At 60.0% G+C, this 16,443-nt stretch overlaps 4 protein-coding genes across 9 annotated transcripts; 3 read left to right on the top strand and 1 right to left on the bottom strand.

Moving 5' to 3' along the window:
- Window positions 1–263: 263 nt before the first annotated feature.
- LOC148405950 (H-2 class I histocompatibility antigen, Q10 alpha chain-like) lies at window positions 264–3,629 on the bottom strand. 4 transcript variants are annotated; one of them, XM_088405334.1, is made up of 10 exons: window positions 3,199–3,629; window positions 2,350–2,625; window positions 1,979–2,269; window positions 1,623–1,907; window positions 1,106–1,231; window positions 937–1,029; window positions 821–856; window positions 669–725; window positions 558–593; window positions 264–486 (listed from the first exon to the last, which is right to left on the bottom strand). In XM_088405334.1, the coding sequence occupies exons 1-10, from the start codon at window positions 3,251–3,253 to the stop codon at window positions 461–463; spliced, it is 1,281 nt and encodes a 426-aa protein (XP_088261460.1). In that variant the 5' UTR covers window positions 3,254–3,629; the 3' UTR covers window positions 264–460. The 4 variants fall into 4 exon arrangements, with proteins under 4 accessions (XP_088261460.1, XP_088261459.1, XP_088261462.1 ...); XM_088405333.1 differs by having other exon boundaries at window positions 264–428; XM_088405336.1 differs by lacking the exons at window positions 669–725; window positions 821–856 and having other exon boundaries at window positions 3,199–3,627.
- On the top strand, window positions 2,068–6,695 carry cibar1 (CBY1 interacting BAR domain containing 1). Its single transcript, XM_088405337.1, has 9 exons — window positions 2,068–3,910; window positions 4,279–4,513; window positions 4,844–4,912; window positions 4,981–5,082; window positions 5,276–5,281; window positions 5,340–5,444; window positions 5,508–5,621; window positions 5,970–6,080; window positions 6,173–6,695. Exons 1-9 carry the CDS (start codon window positions 3,882–3,884, stop codon window positions 6,251–6,253), a joined length of 852 nt encoding a protein of 283 aa, XP_088261463.1. The 5' UTR covers window positions 2,068–3,881; the 3' UTR covers window positions 6,254–6,695.
- Window positions 6,696–7,571: 876 nt separating this feature from the next.
- LOC148405948 (uncharacterized) lies at window positions 7,572–10,339 on the top strand. 3 transcript variants are annotated; one of them, XM_088405331.1, is made up of 3 exons: window positions 7,572–7,874; window positions 8,765–8,997; window positions 9,403–10,339. In XM_088405331.1, exons 1-3 carry the CDS (start codon window positions 7,610–7,612, stop codon window positions 10,156–10,158), a joined length of 1,254 nt encoding a protein of 417 aa, XP_088261457.1. In that variant the 5' UTR covers window positions 7,572–7,609; the 3' UTR covers window positions 10,159–10,339. The 3 variants fall into 3 exon arrangements, with proteins under 3 accessions (XP_088261457.1, XP_088261456.1, XP_088261458.1); XM_088405330.1 differs by having other exon boundaries at window positions 7,572–7,937; XM_088405332.1 differs by lacking the exon at window positions 7,572–7,874 and adding an exon at window positions 7,944–8,356.
- A 675-nt stretch (window positions 10,340–11,014) lies between these two features.
- Window positions 11,015–16,381, top strand: atf6b (activating transcription factor 6 beta). Its single transcript, XM_088404246.1, has 16 exons — window positions 11,015–11,300; window positions 12,337–12,401; window positions 12,476–12,575; window positions 12,641–12,723; window positions 12,823–12,964; window positions 13,218–13,358; window positions 13,641–13,711; window positions 13,806–13,985; window positions 14,065–14,147; window positions 14,222–14,395; window positions 14,485–14,598; window positions 15,003–15,093; window positions 15,170–15,237; window positions 15,300–15,399; window positions 15,476–15,560; window positions 15,955–16,381. The coding sequence occupies exons 1-16, from the start codon at window positions 11,225–11,227 to the stop codon at window positions 16,182–16,184; spliced, it is 1,803 nt and encodes a 600-aa protein (XP_088260372.1). The 5' UTR covers window positions 11,015–11,224; the 3' UTR covers window positions 16,185–16,381.
- Window positions 16,382–16,443: the final 62 nt, after the last annotated feature.

Below are 16,443 nucleotides of genomic sequence, written 5' to 3'. Positions count from 1 at the left end.
ATTCGTCATCTGTACCGTTTAGTTGTTGTTGTTTTTTTTAGAGCCGAAGGCTTGTTTGGTACGGCGCGCCGCTCAGCGCGATCGCCCGATGGAGATCCGGCCATCTCCGCTTTGAACTTTTCCATTCGGAGGGGAATCGCGCGAGTAGACTTTGCGCGATCGCGTTGCGGAGCTTTCCACAATCGAGTGCAGATTTGCTCTCTTCCGCGTTTGCTCGGCCCGGTGCCAACGGCGTCGTTCACAAATCGTTCACACGTTTGAGCTTGTTGTTTGAAGCCAAGTTTCATTTCCGCGCAACGGCGTCAAAGCAGCATCGCAAGCGCCAAAGAATTTCAGCCGAGCTTGCTGGAGACTCCGGATGCTTTCTCCGGGGCCGGCGCTCCGTCATTCGTAGTCGGGGAGATCCGGGAGAAATTCTTGGAGCCCGTCTTCGTTTTAGTAGATCATTCGTGGGGAAAAATCAATTACCCGTTTGCAGAATGTTAGCTGGTAATGTAAGCGTGACTTATTGATTGGAGTCCGAGCTGAATCCCGGAGCGAGGCGGCGGGGATCTTACCCGGATCGCGCTTCGACGACTCATCGCGAGCGGGGACTGCGAGGGGGAAAACGTCAACGGCGGCGGGCGTTGAAACGCACCCGCTCGGGCGCGGCGACGGCTCGGGCTCACCTGAAGCGGAGGACGTGTCGGACGACGAAGGCTCGCCCTTGAGCGGGACGGCGCAATCTGCGGGGGGGGGAGGGGGGGGGGGCGCAACGGCGCGGTCAGGGCTGGGCTGGGCTCGGCCGAGCCAGCGAGCGAGAGGGCGGCGGGGATCTTACCCGGATCGTCCCTCGACGACTCATCGCAAGCGGAGACTGCGAGGGGGGAAAAAGTCAACGGCCGGCGGCGGGCGTTGAAACGCACCCGCTCGGGCGCGGCGACGGCTCGGGCTCACCTGAAGAGGAGGACGTGTCGGACGACGAAGGCTCGCCCTTGAGCGGGACGGGCCTAAACGAGAACGGCGGCCTCTTGATAGAAGCTGGCGATCCTGGAGAAAGGTCCAAATAGCTTTCGGGGACGGGCCGGACGGAGGGACGGGCGGGCGGCGACGGGCGGCGACTCACCGCCCGTGAAGTTCCGGCACAAGTGCAACGCCAGCGCGGCCGCCGAGATGGCGAGGGCCAGCAGCGCCACGCAGACGACGGCCACCGTGCCGGCGCCCGGCGCCGCCTCCTTCAGCTCCTTCTTGTCTGGAGCACAAAAGCCTATGCTCACTTACTGGATGTCAAAGGCAGGAGTTGCTCTTTTTGTCGGGTAGGCCGCCCCCGCTCGCCCCCAACGCCGATTCGCAATTTTCACCGGCGCGCTCGGAATCGTCCCACTCCGCGCGGGAATCCCGGCCGGCGATTCGGAGATTTTGGCTCCGAAATCGGATTTCCGACTTTCACGATTCTCGCTTTAAAATCGGAACGTGGACTTGAGACTGAGTGAGTGACTTCAAATTCTCACTGAGTTCTTAATTCAAAGCGGCAATTTTGGCCATTTCCGAATTGCGATCTTAAAGCGAATAAACTCGGGAATCCGACTTTCCGTTGGCATCCGAATCGCCAACTCCGACCCGCTCGTACGCGCTCGGCTCACCCCAAACGGCTTCGGCGTGAAGTCCGTCGGCGGGGCGTCGGAGGACGCAGGTGAAGTTGGCGCGGTCGGCGCGCAGGACCTCCACGCTGACGCGGCTCTGGAAGGTGTCGTCCTGGTTGGGCCGCGCGCCGGTCCGCGTCACGCCGTCCTCTTTGGTGAGGGTGCGCCCGTCGCGGCGAAGCTCCACGGCGGCGTCCTTGCGGGGGAAGCCGCTGGCCAGGCAGGTCAGCAGCAGCGTCTCGCCGCCCCGCGTCTCCCTGGCAAACACGTCCAGCGAAGGCGGCGCTGCGGAGGGAGGACGCGTCAGCCGGCCGCGGAGCCCCGGCCCCGCGCCCGCCCGGCCGCCCCGGACGTACGCGCGCGCCGCCCTCGCCGGCCCTCGTAGCGCAGGAATTGAGTCATCCACTTGATGCACTCGTGGTCCAGGTACGCGCGCGTGTAGTCCTTGAGGAGCTGCACCTCGTCCCACTTGCGCTTGGTCTCCAGCGCCACCGGGTGCGCCGCCACCCATTGGCCCAGCCGGTAGTCGAAGGACAGGAAGTCCCGGCCGTCGTAGCTGTACGTGTCCACGCCCACGTGGAACGCCACCGTGCCGTCGGGACGCCGGTCGCCGCGGCAGCCGTGCAGCCACTGCAGGACGTGAGGGTCTGGGGGGCGAGGTTGCGCCGCGTCACCGCCGCGGGCCTGGAAGCGGGCGGGGGCTCGCGCCGGGGGCGGGGCGTCCTACCCGAGCGGTTGTGCCCCATGCGGGTGAGCAGGATGTCCACGTTGACCTTGAACCACTGCTGCTTGCTCCTCCTGGACAGGCTGCCCTGATCCCAGTAGGCGGCGCCCAACTCCCGGGCCATCCACGGCCGCTTGGGGACCTTCCTCATGTCGCCGCTGTCGTAGTAGTCGATCACCTGACCGTCCAGCACGCCCATGGCCGTGAAGGCGCGCGTGCCCGCGGGGAGGCGCTCGGTCCCCGACAGCCCCGTGTAGATGTACGTCAGGGCGTGTTCCTCTGCCGAGCGGGCGGGCGCATGCAGATTGACACCGAGTCGACATCGCCGGACACCCGGGCGACCCGGGAGGACCCTTCCCCCTCCGCGTTGCTACGCTTTTGGCCCGCGTGATGGTTTTGCGCCTCGCCGGCCGCAGCGGCGTCCGAAGCGCGGCCCGGGGGACGTCAATTTCAGTTGAGTTGGGTGCGCATGACAAATAAAAGCTCAACGTCTGAGGAAGTATCCCATTGGAGCGTTTGAGCCCCCGTTTCACGACTTGGCGCCAATGTGCAAACGTTCGTGGCTTGAATGACCGGAGTTCCTGTGAACTATCCGCCTTGCCTCCGACTCTGACGTCATCGCCCAACTCTCTCCAATTTGACGCGCACGTTTATTGTTCTTTTTTTAAAACCTACGCTCACGCTTTCCCCCTATGTCACACACAAAGGAAGAAAGCCCTCGCGTTCACACGGCTAACGGACGGCGTTTGCGCACTTTAGCTTTCCTGGACTTTGGCCTTACAAAATTGCTTTCACTTTGAATCGAAACGGCGTCGTCGCAGAGAAATAATCCAAATAAATAAGCAAACTCACCTGAGCGCGCGGCTATTATTGAGCCGAATAGGAAACACGAGGCCAAGATGAACATCTTGACGCTTGACCAAAGCGTCGCCGGCCGATTAAAACGACCGACTCGGATCCGAACTCGGCGTGCCCGAACCGCGACCGCTGTCGCTCAGATTTGTCGCGTTCAATAACTTCTCGGAAACCAGAAGAACTCGTCTACTTCCTGGTTTGCGGTTGCCGAGCATGGTTTTCGTTTCAAAGCCTTCTCCGCCAACCTTTTACGGCGAATTGCTTGCGAATGCGGCCCGGAGGCCATCCGTGCTTTTGCCCCTGCCTTTCGCTTGTTTTTCCCGACACGGTCGTTATTATCGTCGCGGATGGAACAACGCCGTTTATTTTTCCTCGCTCGTCTTTCAAGTTGCACTCGCAACACCTGCTCTGGGTGTTGCCCACACACGCGCGCGCACACACACGCACGCACACGCACACACACACACACACACACACACACACACGCACACGCACACACACACACACGTCTTTCGTTCGTTCATTCCGACAGGAGGCGCAAAATCCCACCTCTTGGATGTCACGCGAACGCAGCGGCCGGCATCCATGGCAACGCATGCTAGCTTCCTCGCTACGCCGCGAGCGACGTTCGTTTGATTGTTTTTCTTCCTCCTTTGTTGTTGTTTTATTTTTCCGCAGAGATGAGTCGCACTCCCGACGCACGAGCGAGGTAACGCGCGTTTGGGCTCGCTTTTCAAAGTGAAGGTTGTTTTCGGGGAGGGCGTTAGCCGAGCTAGTTAGTTAGCCGCGCGTCGCGTTCGGGAACGACGGCGCGAGTGGCACCCAAACGGATTGCGGTGGACGTTCGGGAACATTCTCGGTCCGCGAGTCGGTACGTGGCCGATCCAACCGCGTTCGTACGATTCGTAGCGTTTCGTAGGGTTCCCGACACGGGTCAATTGTACTTTTTCGGCCCATCGCGCGATTCCGCCTGTCGCTACACGTCGCCGGCCGGCGTAGATAAGATCGCCAAAGAAGATCCATCAAAGTTGTGAGACGGGAGCGTAAGCGGACGATGGCCTCGGTTTGCATGCGCAGGGACAACCAGACCAAGAAGATCGAGGAGAACATCAGCAACGTGGAGAAGCACTTTAACGAGATGTGCCGAATGTTCGCCGCCTACGGCCGCAAGGCCGCCATGCTGCGCGACAAGGCCGACGTCCTGGTGCGGGAGGTCGCCGACTACGCCGACACCGAGACGCCCGGACTCAAGAAAGGCGTCAAGCAGTTCGCCGACCACCTGGCCAAGATTCAGGACTACCGGCAAGCCCAGGTCGCTGGGCCCGTGGGCGATGTGGCTGGGCGGATGGCTGGATGCCCGGATGGGTGCCTGGATGGATGCCTGGATGGATGCCCGGATGGGTGCCTGGATGGATGGATGGATGCCTGGATGGATGCCCGGATGGGTGCCTGGATGGATGGATGCCCGGATGGATGCCCGGATGGGTGGATGGATGGATGGATGGATGGATGCATGGATGGATGGATGCCCGGATGGATGGCTAATGATCGGATGGAAGGAGGGGTCCGTGGATACGGCTGATGATGGCAGAGAAGGCCGCGGCGACATGGCGGTGACGCGGCGCTCGCGCGTGCCTTTCAGGTGGAGCGGCTGGAGGCCAAGGTGATCGAGCCTCTGAAAGGCTACGGCGCGGTGGTGCGGCGCAAACGGGTGAGTGCCCCCCCGACCCCCGCCCCCCCTGAGCCGACCGACCGGGGGTGACGGCGCGGCCTTTTCAGGAGGACGTGAAGGCGGTCCAGAGCGCCTGGGCGCGCGAGTCCAAGCAGACGAAGCAGCTGGCGCACACTCGCCAACGCAATCCGTCCGACCGGCAAGTCATCGTATCCTTTCCGTCAAACCCACTCCGTCTGGCGCCGTCGCGCAATCGGATGGATCGGAATCCTCGCGACGGGGACTAAGAATAACGCACGCGCGTAGACGATGGCGCATGTGAAAGATGCCGCGCCCCTCCTGCCCTAAAATCGGCAGCGTCGGGACATTTTTGGCTCGCTCCGTCCTTGACCCCGCCTCCAGTCTCAGGTGGGTTCCCCGTCGCGCGTTCTCACCGGCCGCCGACGGTGACGCCGGTGCTCATCAGGCCGAGAGCGACCTGCAGCGGGCCAAACTGGACGCGGCGCGCGTCACGCAGCGGCTGGAGGAGACCATCGATGAATTTGAGAAGCAGAAGATTTGCGACATCAAGGTGGGGAGCGCTGGCGCCACCTACTGGCCGCGTGACTTTTTTCTTCTTTTTTTTTCCCGCCAGAGGATCCTGTGCGACTTTGCCTGCGTGGAGATGTGCTTCCACGCCAAAGCCTTGGAGCTCTACACGCTAGCCTACCAGAGCATTCACAGCATCGACGAGGACAACGATCTGGAGGTGCGTCCCGCCTCCTCGCCTCGCGCCGTGAGAAGTACTTTTAACGCGTCGAGTGACAAACGGGGCCGGAAAAACCTTAAGAGTCCCCACCGTGACGTTGAAAGTCGGCGCGATGCGATTTCGTCGTCACGTTGAGATTCTGATTTGTCATGACGAGATTTGAAACCTCCATGAAATTCCGACGACGAGATTTGTCGAGATTCAGATTTGTCATGACGAGGTTTGAAACCGCCATGAAATTCCGACGACGAGATTTGAAATCTCCATGAAACTCCAAAGCGGCCATGATGAGATTTAGAGACGAGATTTCAAGTGGCCACGATGCGATTGGTCTTGGCGCGCGCGCAGGTGTTCCGGAGCTCGCTACACCCGCCCGACTACTCGGAGCGCTTGGACGTTGTGCGCGCCAACTCTCTGGACGGCACCGCCGCCTCCTTCCTGACGACGGCCGCCTTCCAGGTAGGAGCTCGGACGCCGCCGGCTCGGCTCGGCCCGGCCCGGCCGGGCTCGCCTCAGGGGGGCGGGCACTCACCCGTTTGCGCCGGCGACAGAGAGCCGCCGAGGACGACGAGGACGACGGGGACGAGGAAGAATCCGGAGAAGAGGAGGAGTCTGACGAGGAAACCCGGTGACGCTCGCCGTGGACGACGGGGAATCCCGAGAAGGAAGGGGAGGAGTCTGACGAGGAAACCCCACCGCGCTCGGCGCGGACGACGGGGAATCTCGAGGGAGGGGAGGAGTCTGACGAGGAAACCCCACCGCGCTGGCCGTTTCCTCGCAAAATGGCCACGCGCCTTTAGGAGATTGGGAAATGTTGCTTACGGCGTTTCTGAGCCAAATGTGCTAATTAACGCGGAATGACACATACGCACGATTGGACGGCGAGCGAGGTCGTCCGTGTAAATACAGGATTTGTTATTTTGGCCACCGCTTTTGCAACACGCATCCGTTACCAAGAGCACGCGGCTTTATGATCCGTTTCATTTCTTCATATTGTCCGCGTTGCTGCACTTTGTTCCCAACGTCGACAGGAAAATAAAGTTGCGGCGAAAAAAGAAACGTTCCTTGTCGTGTCACCGGAATGCGCAACATGAGATGTAGCTTTGAAAAGGAAACAAAAGGGTATTCGCTTATTTTTTTTAATGCGGAAATCCATTCATAGAACTGTACTATTTACACATTTAGACTATTTAGATTTTTCATCACTCGTTGTTTAGGCGTAACCCCTTTTGTTTTCTATTCAAATCTCCTCATCTCAAAACGGTTTCATTTAATGAATATTATCAATATTGAGCCAATTTAAGTTGTTTTTTCTTCCTCCAGTGGATGCTTCGAACAGAAAACTAGCTTTCGTGCTCTCGCTTGTTGTGCTCGTGACAATGGATTGTTATCCATGCATGTTGAAAACAAGCCCCCGGGTTTGTTCGCCAAACCAGAAAGGCCACTTGATCATTTTTGCGCGACTCAGTCAAGTCAAAGTTTATTTATGACGCACATTTTGAAACAACCTCATAGGATCGACAAGTGCTCTGCAGTTACTAAAATAGAAATGATGAAGCGCAAATATAGCAATTAGAAACGTCGAAGCCGAGGTGAAAGAATAGCAAAGGCACCGCGCGATCAATTCAGTTGTTTTTGCAACATTTCTTTCCTAAATTGCCTTATTTACTGTTGAAAGTTCAAACCGCTTGGTGAAGAATCTCGAGATCGAAAATATACGAGAAAAAAAATAGTTGTTTTCTTTTTTAAGAGAGTTGAACAATATTCAATATTTAAATGGATTAAAAGAACAAAGGCGCCTCCCAATTTACTGGCGCATCCGTAAATCGCAACGCGATGCGTCGAAAACGCCGCGGACGAATCGACTAGGCCAGTTGGAGCGAACGGTAACGTAAAATGGGCGCCGGATGAGGCGCGGTCACGTGATCAAAAACACCCGGAAGTCTGCGTGTTTACATTCCGCCCCCCCCCCGCGCTCGGTCGCGCTCATGGCAGCGGAGCCCAAGGAAGAGCGAGCGGCCGCCGGGCGGCAAGGGCGGCGGCGGCGGGGGCAGCCGGCCGTCGTCCGAGACCGCGAGAAGAGCCTGAGGGCGGCCGTCGAGCGGCAACTGTCGGCGGCGGCCGAGCGCGTCGTGCGGCTGCTGCGGGAGCGGCCGACCCCCGGCGTGCCTCGGCTCGACCTCAGGCGTCTGGTCATGGACGCCGTCGCCGCCGCCGTCGAGCGCATATTCAGCGAGTACCGGGCGGAAGCAGGTCCGCGTGTCCGCTCGCCGTTATTCGGGGAAAACGCGCGTGGACGTGCTTCCGGCTGCCTAGGTTAGCTTAGTAGCGCTATCTTGCCGTTAGCTTAGCCGTTCGCTTAGCAATCGGCTAAGTGGCATCTCCCGTCGTTCCTCGTCGTTAGCTTGGCAATTAGCTCGGCATCTCCCGTCATTCCTTGTCGTTAGCTTAGCAAGTAGCGCGGCTACCCAGTCGTCCCTTGCCAACTCCTTCGTCGAGTCGATGCTTTTAGTTCACTAGAAAACAACAATGTGCACAACTGGACGAAAATCAAGACATCGTGCACAACAGCCACTAACATAGTTTAACGATAACGATGATTGATATCTAGTATCTCGATACCGTATGTACTTGCGGGGGTTTCTTTGAAGAGTAATGTCGATTTGGCGACGTTTGAACTCCATTCCGGATGGTGCCAGATGAGAGTCTCCCTTCTCGGGCGAACCCCGACACGTGTACGGTATATGCAGTCGGACGCGAATGCGAATGAAAAAACACAAACTGTGTAGAGAATCAAATGACTTTGGTCGCCGTATAGCAAATATGTAACAAAATTGGGAGCGCTGCTCCGAATGGAGCATATTAAACGAATAGGAGCAATAAGCAGATTGAGCACGTGTACAGTGCTGTTTTTATGGAGGTCCGGGATGGATTCGTTTGTCTTTGTGGCGTTCCAAAAACTTCCTGGTACCGCCATTTAAGAAGCGCCTTTGGACGATAAATCTCAGTGTCGCTCTTGATGTGAGGCGAAAGCCCCCTTTTTTTCTTTTGGAGGCTTTCGTTAGTTTTCACGTGCCGTGGAATCGATATTTTCGAGAAGGTGGCCATATCAGCTCGCTAACGGCAGCTGCCCCTCCTCGCAGACGCCCGAGCTTCCGCGGCGTCGGACCACCTCTGCCAATTTCCGGTGAAGCGCGGCGAGGAGGCGGAGCCCACGTGCGGCGTCTGCGGCCGGCGGCCGCCCCCCGGCGACCTCCCGCGCCGCGACGGCAGCGGGACTTGCCGCGCCTGCGGGAAGACGCTGCCCTCCGTCGAAGGGCGGGACAAGGAACCCCCCCCCTTGTGCCGGGCGTGCAGCACACCGTTCAGCCAAAAGGTAAACTTGACATTAAGCGAAATTAGGTAAGCATGCAGATTAGCATATACGCGAATGGCGACTGAGGCAGCCTAGCACTCGCTTCTTCAGTGCGTCGTCTTAGCTTCTTAGCGCATGTTTTGTCAGCTGGAACTAGCGCGGAAAAAAGTCACACGGGGCTGGGGTGGAGAGCCGGGGGTGGGGAAGCGGGCCGGGGCGGAAGAGCCGCGTGTATCAGTAATCCCGGCTTTGATTTGAAAAGTCAAAGCCATGTTTTCAAATAAACGAAGAAACAAAGGCGGAAAAGCGGCCGGCGCGTCCGCCTCCGAGGTTGGATTCCGCCTCCGAGGTTGGATTCCGCCTCCGGCCTTACTGCGTGGAGTCTTCATGTTCTCCCCGTGCCTGCGTCGGTTTTCATCCCAACAGCATGCGCGGTCGGACGAGCGGGACGGCGCGGACGACGGCGAGGGACGGCCCGGGGGAGAGCGCGCCCGCCAGGGGGACGGCGGCCAACGGCCGGACGGACTCGTCGGGGAAGGGCCCCGCGCGCTGTCGTGCGGCGAGTGCGGCGAGGCCTTTCCCCGCAAGAGCGCCCTGGATCGCCACGCCGGGTCGCACGGCGGCGACGGGCCCTTCATCTGCGAGTTCTGCGGCAAGGCCTTGGCGGGGAGGGCGGCGCTGAGGCGGCACCAGAAGCGGCACTCGGGCGGGCGGCCCCGCCTCCACGCCTGCGAGCAGTGCGGCAAGAGCTTCGCCATGAGCCAGCACCTGCGGGTGCACCGCCGCATCCACACGGGCGAGAAGCCCTACGCCTGCGGCGTGTGCGGCAAGAGCTTCCGGCAGGCGGGCAACCTGGACGCCCACGCCAAGATCCACACGGGCGAGAAGCCCTTCGTCTGCAGCCAGTGCGGCAAGCGCTTCCGCCAGAAGATCTCGCTGGAGACGCACGAGCGCTTCCACCGCAAGGACAAGGTCTTCGCCTGCCGCGCCTGCCACAAGAGCTTCGTGCAGAAGGTGGACCTCAAGCGCCACATGCTGACGCACTCGGGCGAGAAGCCGCACGCCTGCCGCCTCTGCCACAAGCGCTACCAGGAGAAGCGCTCGCTGGAGGCCCACATGAAGGTGCACGCCCCCCAGCGCTCCGATTTGCCCCTCCCGTCGACGGAAGGGTGCCGCTTGTGATCTTTCCGCCTTCGCCGCCATCGGTGGCAGTGAACGGGTTAAAAAGGGGGGGGGGGGGCGACGGCAGGCCGCACCCCTTAAAGGACAACTCGATGTTAAAACCGGTGTTTGAATTGTGTGTGTCGGCTGCGCTTTACATAAATGTACAAAGTGTTTATTAAAAACATGTTTATAACGCGGACTTCTTTTCCCTCTAGCAATAGTGTCAATTTTTGATGGCGAATGATTCAGATAAACTGCACGTCGGATGAAATTGCAGATGAAGTTTTTATCCTGCCTCGTCATACGAAAATGCTTTATTAATTCTGCCCTCATGGATTAAAATTGTACGCGCTTGTGTTCGTTTCAATATCGTGACTTGACGCGCGAGTCGGTGGACTCGTACGTCGAGGCGTGCCGCCAGGGGGCGCCGCGCTGCCGGACGTCGCCGTTACAACAGTCGACCGCTTCTTTGCCCTCCTTTTCACGCTCGAACGTTCGGAAAAGTTGAAATTGTTTTTAGTCGAGGCTTTCATCGGTCACGCGGTGAGCCAGCTTTGTGTTTGACATTACCTTATTTTTTTTTGGGGGGGGGGGGATTTGTTTTGACAGGAAAAGCACGTTTGCGAAAACGTGAGTCTTCTAGTCGCGCGCTCATTGGCTGATTTAAATGTCCGTTTCGAAGGAGCGGCGAACTTGAACGCCATTGGTGACTGGCTCCCGTCATTCAAAGGCTACGCCTTCCTATTGGGCTACGTCATCATTAATCCGCCGCACAGGAAAGCTCGGCCCCCGACGTCCGCCTTGTTCGATTGGCGCTTTGACCTGTCAATCACCCGGGCTCCGAGCGCGTTCGGCCAATGAGCGCCTATTGGGCGGGCCTCCCCCGTGCTGGGCATTTCCTCGTCGCTTACGCGCACGCCATCGTCGACGCGAGCCGCCAAGAAAAACGCCCGCAAAAGCAAAAAAAAACCAAAAACAAAACAAAATGGAAAGGTCGGGGAAGCTCCAAAGGAGTTGAGATGAGAGAGAGCTGTCGCGCCCGCAACCAAGAGTGTGAAATAATTCAACCGAAGCCGCCGGGGCGATGAGTCTGGACGTGCTGTGCGATTCGGACGTGGGCCGATTCTTCGCCGACAACCTGCTCACCAGCGACGACTGGGGTGAGTGAGGTCGACGTTCGGCGGCAGCCCGCGGACGCTTTTGTCTCGTTCGCCCCCCGCCCCCAACCGACCCCGCCCCTGTGCCCCGGGCGACGTCAAACACCCCGAATTCGTTGACGTCGTTCGGCTTGCGCTTCTTGTGACGTCACGCGCGCGACGCACGCGACGCGCGCGACGCACGTTGCTTCGGACTTCCTCGTCTCGCCGACCCGGATGTGGCACTCGCTTAGTAAATCGGGTGGCTTGAAGCCGATGCGCCGGGCCTCAGACTGGACCGTCGGTGTTCCGTCACGTCGAGATAACGTTCTTGACGTCGTTTCTCGAGTCTTTATTGAAACTATATTCCCGTATTGCACAGCGCAAACGTTCTACGAAAGGACGGCTGTGACGTCATTTTCGCGTCAAGAAAAACAGGAAACATTTGGAGCCCCTCGCTCGCCTCGCCTCGCCTCGCCTCGGGGACGAGAAGATCATTATGGATAAAATTGTAAATGCATTCCTTAAACAACATTGACAAAAGAAAAACAGCAATACAAATCAACTTCCGACTTGTCACAGGATCAGTTTGAAAGAGAAAAAGTGCCTGAAGTAAAAACATGTCAATCCTTATTCAAACCGGAAACATTTTTGACCGACTCGACCGCTTGGTACTGTAACGAATAAAAATATGAATAGATTGTGGCAAGACGAAGAAAGCGCACGTTGCTGTGCTCGTGAACGCGTTCCATCAGGAAACCGTTCAAAGCATCGAAGGTTCATGGCAACATGCTTACCGGGTCCTAGTGCCCGCCCGACGTGTACTTCTAGATCTGGAACGATGCAATCGACGTATTGTAACCTGAAGAAAAAGGTATTGCCTCCATTATTTTTTTTCTAAAAAGAAACGTTCAGGACACTTAAACGCTGGTGCGCGGGTTGAGAATCGGAGCGCCGCAGCGCCGCGCCGCGCCGCCCGGTGTCACGGAGGGAGGCGCAATTACAATTGAAACTAAGCGGCTTCCCGTTTGCCCGCCTCCAACGTTGACGTGCGTTGCAGACGCGTGTTTGTACGGCTGCGACGGAGACGAGCACGCGGGCCTGACGTCCAAGTACGACGCTTTGGTAGGTGGGCGGCGCCGCCCGACGCGCCCCGCGCGCGGCCTGACCTCACGCCTCCTTTCCCCCGCCCGCCGCAGTTGGACGACGAGCTGACGCTGACGCTGGATGGCGAGGCCTCATCGTCTCCGTGGCAACGCGCGCATCACGGGGGCGTCCTGGACCAACCCATGGAGCTGCGTAAGTTTTTCCTGACTTGGGCTGCGTGGGCGGTTGTCCTCAGCGGGCGAGACGGGCGTGCGCAGTGTTGCAGGTGAAGACGGAGCCGGCGTCTCCCGCGTCCTCGCCCGAGGCGGAGCGCTCGCCGGCGTCGCCTCCCGAGCCCCCGGTGAGCGCCGCCGACCCGCTCCCGTCCGGCTTTGCTCCCGTCCGGCGTCGCTCCCGTCCGTTTACCTGTCCCTCTTTTTTTTTTTTTTTCTTGGCGCAGCCTCCGGTGAAAGGCGAAAACCCGCCCACGCCTCCCTACGCGTCGACGGACGTGATGTCCCCCCCGCCGGACGGCGGCGATTTCGCCGCGGCCGTCCAGGCGCCGACCCGAACGGGGCGGCCCCCCCGAACGCAAGCCTCAGGTGCTGTCTGTGACGCGGTCCGGCAAAAGTTTTGGGTCGGGGGCAGCCTCCAACCGTTCTGACAGAGCGAGCGCAAAACATGCGGTGTTCAGTTACGCCGTAAAAACGTTATTAACGAGAGACGTGCTTTAATCGGACGTTTATGGCGATCGATGAAGTCCCCAGATCCGCTCGTTGGTTTCCGCGGCCGTCGTCGGCAGCGAGCGTCGCCAAAGCTCGAAGGCAAATTTGAGGCGCTTTTTGTCTCGGGTAGCGGCGGCGCTGAAGACGGCCATCCTGGCCGGCAAACCCCCCCTCCAGCCCCGCCCCCTGTGCCTGGCCGCCCTGCCCGTCGCCCCCGCCGCCAAGACCCTCCTCCTGCGGGGCCTGCCCGCCACGGAGCCCGTCCGACCCGGTGAGACGCCCCGAGCGCCCGGCTTTTGCCGCCGTCCGCGTTTTTTGTTTCTTTCTAGAAATGTGTTTTTTTTTATCGTGTACGCCTTTTTTCGACGTTCCCGTCGTCCGGCGCGGCCCATTCAAACGATCGGGTTTGTCGTCGGGCTTCCGCCGGCGAGCCGATCGTTTGAAGCGGGCGCGGCGGGAGGACCGGCTTCGGACATGCCTGCCTTACGTGGCGGCTTTTTTAAAGGCTCCGTTTGTATTTCCTTTGACTCCGGCAACTTTTTGTTGTGCGCAGTGGTGTGCCTGACGTCGGCCCCCGCCGCCGTCAAGGTGGAGCCGGCCACCGGCAAGGCGGACGACGTGGACGTGAGTGGGGCCGCGAGCGGGCGGGCGGGGCGGGGCGGGGCGGGGCGGGGCGGGGCGGTGTCGGGGCTGACGGCGCGCCGACTCGCCGGCGCAGATGAAAGTCCTGAAGCGGCAGCAGCGGATGATCAAGAACCGCGAGTCGGCCTGCCAGTCGCGCAAGAAGAAGAAGGAGTACGTGCACAACCTGGAGCTGCAGCTGCGGGAGGCTCAGCAGGAGAACCAGCGCCTCCGCCGCGAGAACCACGAGCTCCGCCAGAGGCTGGAGGCCGGCCGGGTCCGTCGCCGCTCGCTCGCCCGCCCGCTCGCTCGCTCGCTCGGAATGGCGCCGCCAACGCCGTCGCAACGCCTTGCAGGCCGGCGAGTCTCCCGGCGGCAAACGGGCCGTCTGCGTCATGGCCGTCCTTCTCTTCGTCACCTTCAGCTTGGGGCCCGTCAGGTACCAGCCACGATCCACTTTGCGTACGAAATTTTTGGTCCGTCACCCACAATCGGCGCCCGTCCCGCCCGCAGCATCCTGGACAGGAAGTGGACGACGGGCTTCCGGGACGGCCCCGGGTCCTTTACGGGTCGGCGTCTCCTGGAGATGCAAGCGCCGACGCGGCCGGCGCGGCGCCAGGAAGTTGCCGCCGCCGCCGAGGACGACGGGGAGACGGAGACGTTTGCGGCGGAAGCCTCTCCTTTCAGGTGACGCGAGCTCCGCCCTTTCCCGCGAGACCTCGCAGCCGCCGCTGATCCCTACGGCTGATCCCTACGGCGTCCGTACGGCGGCGCAGGAACGCCAGCTCCGCCTTCGACGCGGCCAAGGAGGAGAACAACCTGCTCCGGCGCCTGGAACGCTACTTTAGCCACGCCCACTGCCCGCAGTTCAACCGCTCCGATTCGCTCAGGTCAGTCGGCCCCGCGGCCGAGACGGCGATCGATTGGACGTGAAGCGCTCCGCTTTAAAAGGCAGATTAAAAACTAAACCAAAAAAAAAGGGCCAGAAATGGCATTTTAAAATAAACTTAGTTAGAAATTAATAGAACAATCCCAGTTCACCATGAGCTGAGCAACATCTTCGGAGTCACCTCGTCGCCGTTCCCCCTGATCACCATGCCGCAATTAGCCTGCTAATTGTCCGTCCAAATGTTTGAAATCCCCCGGCGTTGAGTCCGGGGTAGTCTGACTTCGTCACGGGGGTGCCCGACTGACTTTTCCGGTTGCGGGAGGGCCGGGACGGATCCGGCCCCCGCGCCGCGCGTCGGGCGGGGTCGTGACGAGGCGGGCCTCGCCTTTGTGTCGCTGCGCCCAGGCTGGCGGCGGAACTTCGCGGTTGGGCTCAGCGCCACCACATCGACCGCAGGAAGTCCGGCGGGAAAGCCAAGAAGGCCAAGGTGGCGCAGGTGGGTTAGGGCTTAGGGTTAGAACCCGCCACGCGAACATCCGCGCCGAGCCCCTCTTGTGCGTGTGTCGGCGCAGCGCGCCCAGCCGAGGAAGGCCAACGTGTCGCGATACCTGCCGGTCCAGACGCACCGCTCCATCGAGAGGTGGGTAGGGCGGCGGGCGGCGGGCTCCTCCCCTTTTTACCGGCCTGACTCTTGCGCGGCAGTCAGCTGCAGGTGCTGCCCGGGCCCGAGGTGACCTACGGCGACTTCCTGGACGCCATCGACCGGCGCGAGGACACCTTCTACGTGGTGTCCTTCAGACGGGTGGGTGGACGGCCCCCTCGACCCGCCCCGCCTTTGCCCTGACCCGCCTTTGCCCTGACCCGCCTTGCGCCCGCAGGACCACCTGCTGCTGCCCGCCATCAGCCACAACAAGACGCGCCGGCCCAAGATGTCGCTGGTCATGCCCGCCGTGTCCGTCAACGGTGAGGCGCCGCGGGAAGGACCTCCTTGCTCTCCGCGTCGTCGGGGGCTAAATAGTCCAATCCGAGGGCGGGAATAACCCGTGGCGTTTGAAGCAAAAATAGCGCCGCCGCTTTTTGTTTTCGTCCCGCTTTCTTGTCATTTGCGATGGAACGTATGCGTATCCGGACCCTCCGGACGAATGCCGGGTATTTTGAATCCGACGGGTTTGCGCCGCCGATGGACAAAAAGACGCGTGGCGGGACCGTCGAAGGAGGCCAAGCCTCTTAGAAAATGTCTTTTTAAGCCTTGTCGCCGTCCGATAAAGAAGGGAACGCATTTTAAACGGCAGGCGGAAGGAAGACGTCGGAGGACGCCCAATTTCCGTCGGCTAACTTTTTTTCTTTGAAACACCAGAGAGCGTGTACAACGCGTCGGGCGGCTACGAGCTGATGATGCAAGTGGACTGCGAGGTGATGAACACGCGCACCGTCCCCATCAAGTCTTCGGCCGTGCCCCCCTCCCTCCGGGACCCGCCCCCGCCGTCCCCGCCCCACCACCAGCACGCCGCCGCCAACCACACGGCCCTGCGCGGGCGCCGGCCCCGCCCCCGCGCCGGATATTTCCTCAGCCAATCGGAAGTGTGACTCCTCCCCTTCAGCGCATGCGGTGTTTTTCTACTTTCTACTATTTAATGGTTGTACATAGTGATTTGTAAATACCTCCCCTTTTCCTTAGTTAGTTAGTTAGTTAGTTAAGGTGTCAATGTTGCGTTCCTGTGCTCGCCACTTCCCGTTTGTCCGTCGGGTTGGAATAAAGCTCGAGCCCGAGTCTTTTCTTTGGACCTGAGAAGTAGCGTGCGTGACCGACGCGCCGCCGCTAGGTGGCAGCGTTTGTTTTGTTCCC

The sequence above is a fragment of the Hippichthys cyanospilos genome, chromosome 21 (assembly GCF_059441005.1).
Source record: "Hippichthys cyanospilos isolate Australia breed blue-spotted pipefish chromosome 21, RoL_Hcya_1.0, whole genome shotgun sequence".
NCBI lineage: Eukaryota > Metazoa > Chordata > Actinopteri > Syngnathiformes > Syngnathidae > Hippichthys > Hippichthys cyanospilos.
The sequence above is the reverse complement of the archived record's forward strand: the minus strand, read 5'-3'. Positions and strand labels throughout refer to the sequence as shown.

Bases quoted from the DNA above. Each gene is read 5' to 3' on its own strand.
- LOC148405950 (XM_088405333.1), bottom strand. From the start codon at position 3,253: ATGTTCATCTTGGCCTCGTGTTTCCTATTCGGCTCAATAATAGCCGCG. The intron at 2,270-2,349 runs GTAGGACGCCCC...CTCGCCCCCCAG, and splicing joins CATGGGGCACAACCGCTCGG to ACCCTCACGTCCTGCAGTGG. The intron at 857-936 runs GTGAGCCCGAGC...CCCCCCTCGCAG, and splicing joins CGACACGTCCTCCTCTTCAG to TCTCCGCTTGCGATGAGTCG.
- cibar1 (XM_088405337.1), top strand. From the start codon at position 3,882: ATGAGTCGCACTCCCGACGCACGAGCGAG. The intron at 4,514-4,843 runs GTCGCTGGGCCC...CGTGCCTTTCAG, and splicing joins AGGACTACCGGCAAGCCCAG to GTGGAGCGGCTGGAGGCCAA. The intron at 5,445-5,507 runs GTGGGGAGCGCT...TTTTCCCGCCAG, and splicing joins AGAAGATTTGCGACATCAAG to AGGATCCTGTGCGACTTTGC.
- LOC148405948 (XM_088405330.1), top strand. From the start codon at position 7,610: ATGGCAGCGGAGCCCAAGGAAGAGCGAGCGGCCGCCGGGCGGCAAGGG. The intron at 7,938-8,764 runs GTTAGCTTAGTA...CCCTCCTCGCAG, and splicing joins ACGTGCTTCCGGCTGCCTAG to ACGCCCGAGCTTCCGCGGCG. The intron at 8,998-9,402 runs GTAAACTTGACA...TCATCCCAACAG, and splicing joins GCACACCGTTCAGCCAAAAG to CATGCGCGGTCGGACGAGCG.
- atf6b (XM_088404246.1), top strand. From the start codon at position 11,225: ATGAGTCTGGACGTGCTGTGCGATTCGGACGTGGGCCGATTCTTCGCC. The intron at 12,402-12,475 runs GTAGGTGGGCGG...CGCCCGCCGCAG, and splicing joins CGTCCAAGTACGACGCTTTG to TTGGACGACGAGCTGACGCT. The intron at 13,986-14,064 runs GTCCGTCGCCGC...AACGCCTTGCAG, and splicing joins AGAGGCTGGAGGCCGGCCGG to GCCGGCGAGTCTCCCGGCGG.